Consider the following 4489-nt stretch of genomic DNA (forward strand, 5'->3'; position numbering starts at 1 on the left):
GGAACTCGAAGGCCTGCAGGGCCTCGTAGTCCAGCGCCCTCAGGGCGAACAGGTGTCCGTTGTCAGCGTTGATGGAGACCAGGGAGGTGAGGGGCAGGTGCGGGTCCTGAGGTGGCAGCAGGGAGTAGGTGACTTGGGCGTTGGTGCCTGAGTCTCTGTCTGTGGCGCTGATGGTGCCTATGTGCAGGGCGGGGCTGTTGTTTTCGCGGACGAACAAGGTATAGGAGGTTTGGGTGAAAGTGGGGGCGTTGTCATTGATGTCTGAGACCAGCACTGTTATGTTGACCTGTGTTTTCAGCCTCGGTGTCCCCAAGTCAGAGATGGTGATGGTGATGTTATATTCAGCTCTGGTCTCTCTGTCCAGTGGCCTCTCTGTCAGTAGGGTGTAAAAGTTTTCCACAGAAGATTTCAGGAAGAAAGGTAAATCCTCCTGAATAGAACAACTTATTTTGCCATTTTCTTCGGAATCAAGATCTGAAACACTGAAAACTGCAACCACACTTTCAGGCAAATTCTCAGATACTGAACTGGTAAATGCAGACATGGTAACCTCTGGGGCATGGTCGTTCACATCCATGACTTGAACTAGAACAGTGCATTTTCCTGAAAAGCTTCCAGCATCTCTTGCCTCAATGTTGATTTCATAGGATTGAATTGTTTCAAAGTCAAGTTGTTTTTTTAGCTGAATTTCTCCAGTCAAGGGATTGATCCTAAAGGTTTTGTTAATCTCCTCTGAAGCTTGGAATAGCAAATAGGAAATTTCTCCATTGATTCCTATGTCTATATCTGTAGCAGAGACAGTGACGACAGGGAATCCTATTGGACTGTCTTCAGGAATCTGCACCCTATAGAAAGGCTGCTCAAATTCAGGGGCATTATCATTAAAATCTACTACTTCGATGTAGACCTGAGCGGTGCCAGACCGTGGTGGAGAGCCACCATCTAGTGCTGTGAGGGTTAACTTGAGCTCAGGTTCCTCCTCCCGATCCAAAGCTTTGTCCAGCACCAGCTCAGGATATTTCCTGCCATCGCTGCGTTTCTGGGTAAGGACACGAAAATAGGAGTTGGGACCGATAATATAGTTCTCAATATTATTCTGGCCTACGTCCATGTCCTGAGCATTCTTCAGAGGAAATGTAGTCCCAGGAGAACTGCTCTCTGACACTTGTAGCAACATTTCTTTGTCCAGGAATACTGGGGAGTGGTCATTTATGTCTATTACTTGTAGCTCAGCTTGAAAAAATTCTAAGGGACTCTCTAGCAACACCTGGAAACGTAGCACACAGGGCTCTGTGTGACGGCACAGTTCCTCGCGGTCCAGTTTCTCATTTAGTAACAAATCTCCTGTCTCCTGATCAAGCTGCAAATGTAGTTTGTTGCCTTTGGAAACAACTCTAACCCCCCGCCTAGAAAGTTCCCTCTGCTCCAGACCTAGGTCCTTTGCTAAATTGGTTACAAAGGAACTGCCCTCAGTTTCCTCCAATACGGAATAGCGTTTGGGTTCTGCCGCGCCCGCCAGAGAAAAGACCAAAAGGAGAAAGGAAAAAACGACTTGCCTTTGTCTGCAAATGAACTTCCCGCTGGCCTCCATTGTCTGGTACAGCCTCCTTTATAAAGGTGGTTCTGCAGAACTGTAAAGTCCACAGTGCCTGACACCGTGGTTATTCCGTCAGTACCTCGGAAATATTCCAGCCAGGAGTCCTTTTCGGAGGACCCAGTCCGTCTACCTTTGGCATCCAAACTTCCGGTGGACTTGCAGTCTCTGATGGTAAAACTTGCGGGTTTAATGGAGCTGCAGTTGTGTTCCGGTTTGTACCTTCTTATCCTGCAGCGCCACCACGCGTCCTCACAGGATCTCACATTTTGTAGGAAGAAAATGGATGCAGTATTCCCAACTCTGCCTGTATGTACCACGCAGCAGTGTAAAGTTATGACACTGCCTCTACTATTGCTAGACCTTATTGGACAGACAACTGCCTGAAGGCCTAAAAGAGGCCTTAGTAGGGACTCTTTCAATGATGCTAATGAAGTTTAGGGCAAAAAGGAAATATTTAGGTAACAATCTGGCTGGGAAAAAAGATACATTCAGTAAATCAGAACATGTATAAGATTGGAGCAACACAGGAAACTTTTAGAATTATATACGTTTTTTTGCCATGAATTATGGATAAATTATTTAACTGCTTTTTCTGCCTTAGTTTTCTTATCTGCAAAGTGAAGATCATAATAGTACCTACTACATAGGGCTGTTGTGAATTCTTCCCCTGACAGATAAAGAAACTGATGCAGAGAGAGATTAACCTTATAAATAAACTCTATATAGTATGTAGCAATTTTATCCCACCAGGTAGCTGAATCTACATGAATCCATTTCAGTGACAATAAAAACACCTCAATATTCACTTGGTAGGAGAATACATGAGCAGAACTATCTCCTAAGTTATGTCAAAAAATGAAGGTAACTGAACAAAGAAAGGCTGGAGAGCTTGTCTAAATGGAGGCATAGTCTTTGACAGCAGTGGTGATTCTTTATCTTGGAAGGATGTCTTTAGTTTTTGTTACTGCCATTCTTTTCTCTCAGCATCATTTTAAAACCTTTTATTTTGAAAAGTTTCAAAGCTTTAAAAAAATTATGATGAACCCCATGTATTCATCATTAGCTTCAATAATTACCAATATTTTGTCATAATTTTTATCCTTCTAACATTTTAATATCCCAGGCATACTGAATTTTTACCCACACATACTGCCTTACATTTCTAACTGTTTATCCCTTTATCATACCTAAACATTAAGTTAGCATTCTTTAATGTTCATCTCTATTCTAATTCCTCCAAATTGTTCAAAGTCATTGTTGTTGTTTGAATCAAGATCTAAACAAGATCCACCACACATTGCATTTAGTTGGTAGGTCTCTTAAGATCTTTCTTTTTGTGAACTTCCCTCCTCCCATTTTCATGCCATTTGTTGGAAAAACTGGATTTTTTATCATGAAACTATGAAAACAATTTAAGATTTTACTGCTGTGAGTTTTTGTCCTTCGACTATATTCCATTAGTGATATACAGTAGAACTATTATTTTTGGAGTTGCTAGCCCTGGTTTATAATATCTCAGAACACAATCATGAAAAAAATATCTGGGGCATTTTAAAAGAAAAATCAGTTACAGATTATTACAACAAAGAAAAATCCTTAGCTCCCCAGAATTTCTAAAATTTAACAATCACTTATACTTCTGTTTGCTATTACACACTTAAAACTGTTCTTTTTCATACATTTCCAAGATTCAGCAAAGTAGTATAATGAGTGGGAAACTTTAAAAAGCAAACTTTCAAATTAAATCAGGAAAATGCATTAAAATGTATGTATGAATGATGGTGAAAAAATAAATGCAAGGTGAGGAAAATAATAAAAAATGAAGCAACTAAAGGATATAATATTTCTATTCAGGATTCTTAATCTTTTCTATGAAATGAAAGATTTGTGTTTGGATAATAAGGATAAAATACACTTTGATCTTTCTCTTTTTTTCCACTGGAAATTCGATTAGTTCAGAGCATTAAAGTTGAACAATTGACCCTGAAAAAGCGGGATTATACTTTGACAAGAAAATAAAACCAGAGACCAATATGTGTATTACTTCTAAATGCAGAAAAGATCAAAAAGGTATGAATATGAGAAAAATTTATTCTTAATTAGGCAGAAACTTGCCAGGTGATAACTAATGCCAGAAAATGGTATAACACCAGAGCAAGGTCATTGACCCAGAATCAGACAGATCTTAGAGAGGTGCTCAGATCTGCTACTTATCAGGTGGTGACCTTAAAAATTTATTGAATCTTTATGAACATCCATTTGCTTATCTCCAAAATATCTCACCTTGTAGGTTTCTTCTGAGATTAACAGTGTTTAACATAATTCATGATGCATAGAAAGTGCTTTTTAAACAAAAAATCCTGAAAACATACATCTATGCTTCTTAAATGTACCATACTTGTACAGCATTCTAATCAACTCAAAAAATGGAAGTAGTAAAGATTGAAGACAATAGGAAACAATTTAAAACATTCACCACTTACGAGACTGCACAATAAACGTAATTATTTGACATAAACCACGATGTAGATACATTTCATGCGCGGTAGAGGGTTCCTGGACGTAAGTCTGGGTACATCCCTATGTAAAGAAACTTTGACTTTAAGAGTATATACTTGAAATAATGTGAAAACACTCTTTTATGGGTATCTCAGGATATTTCTAGTTAGATACAGACGCAAGACTTATTTCTCAGAAGCGCATATTGTTTCGAAATGAAGGGTTTTCTTCCACTTCTTTCCTTGTGCTCTGGGGTAAGAGGTTGGGGATAATTGGCTTCAGGAACTTGAACTCGCTGGTCCCTGAGCCTCCCGTCAAACACACCTCATACTGGTAGCTCTGGGACAGAGTTCCTGTACCACTAACGTCCACTAGGTGGCCAGGAAAGTGGCC

At 39.7% G+C, this 4489-nt stretch overlaps 2 protein-coding genes across 2 annotated transcripts in view; both read right to left on the reverse strand.

Annotated features, from left to right (window-relative positions):
* The window catches only part of LOC100955915 (protocadherin beta-8), a 2595-nt gene extending 846 nt beyond the window's left edge, over positions 1 to 1749 (reverse strand). The window contains exon 1 of the mRNA XM_012806963.1: positions 6 to 1749. Coding sequence (XP_012662417.1) covers positions 6 to 1591 — 1586 coding nt within the window. The 5' untranslated portion in view covers positions 1592 to 1749. The remainder of the gene's footprint in view (positions 1 to 5) is intronic.
* A 2539-nt stretch (positions 1750 to 4288) lies between these two features.
* LOC105887268 (protocadherin beta-7) overlaps positions 4289 to 4489 on the reverse strand; it is a 2591-nt gene continuing 2390 nt past the window's right edge. The window contains exon 2 of the mRNA XM_012806965.1: positions 4289 to 4480. Within this exon, the coding sequence (XP_012662419.1) occupies positions 4289 to 4480 (192 nt within the window). The remainder of the gene's footprint in view (positions 4481 to 4489) is intronic.

Source organism: Otolemur garnettii, unplaced genomic scaffold (assembly GCF_000181295.1).
Source record: "Otolemur garnettii isolate 467f Iridium unplaced genomic scaffold, OtoGar3 scaffold00003, whole genome shotgun sequence".
NCBI classification, from domain to species: Eukaryota; Metazoa; Chordata; class Mammalia; order Primates; family Galagidae; genus Otolemur; species Otolemur garnettii.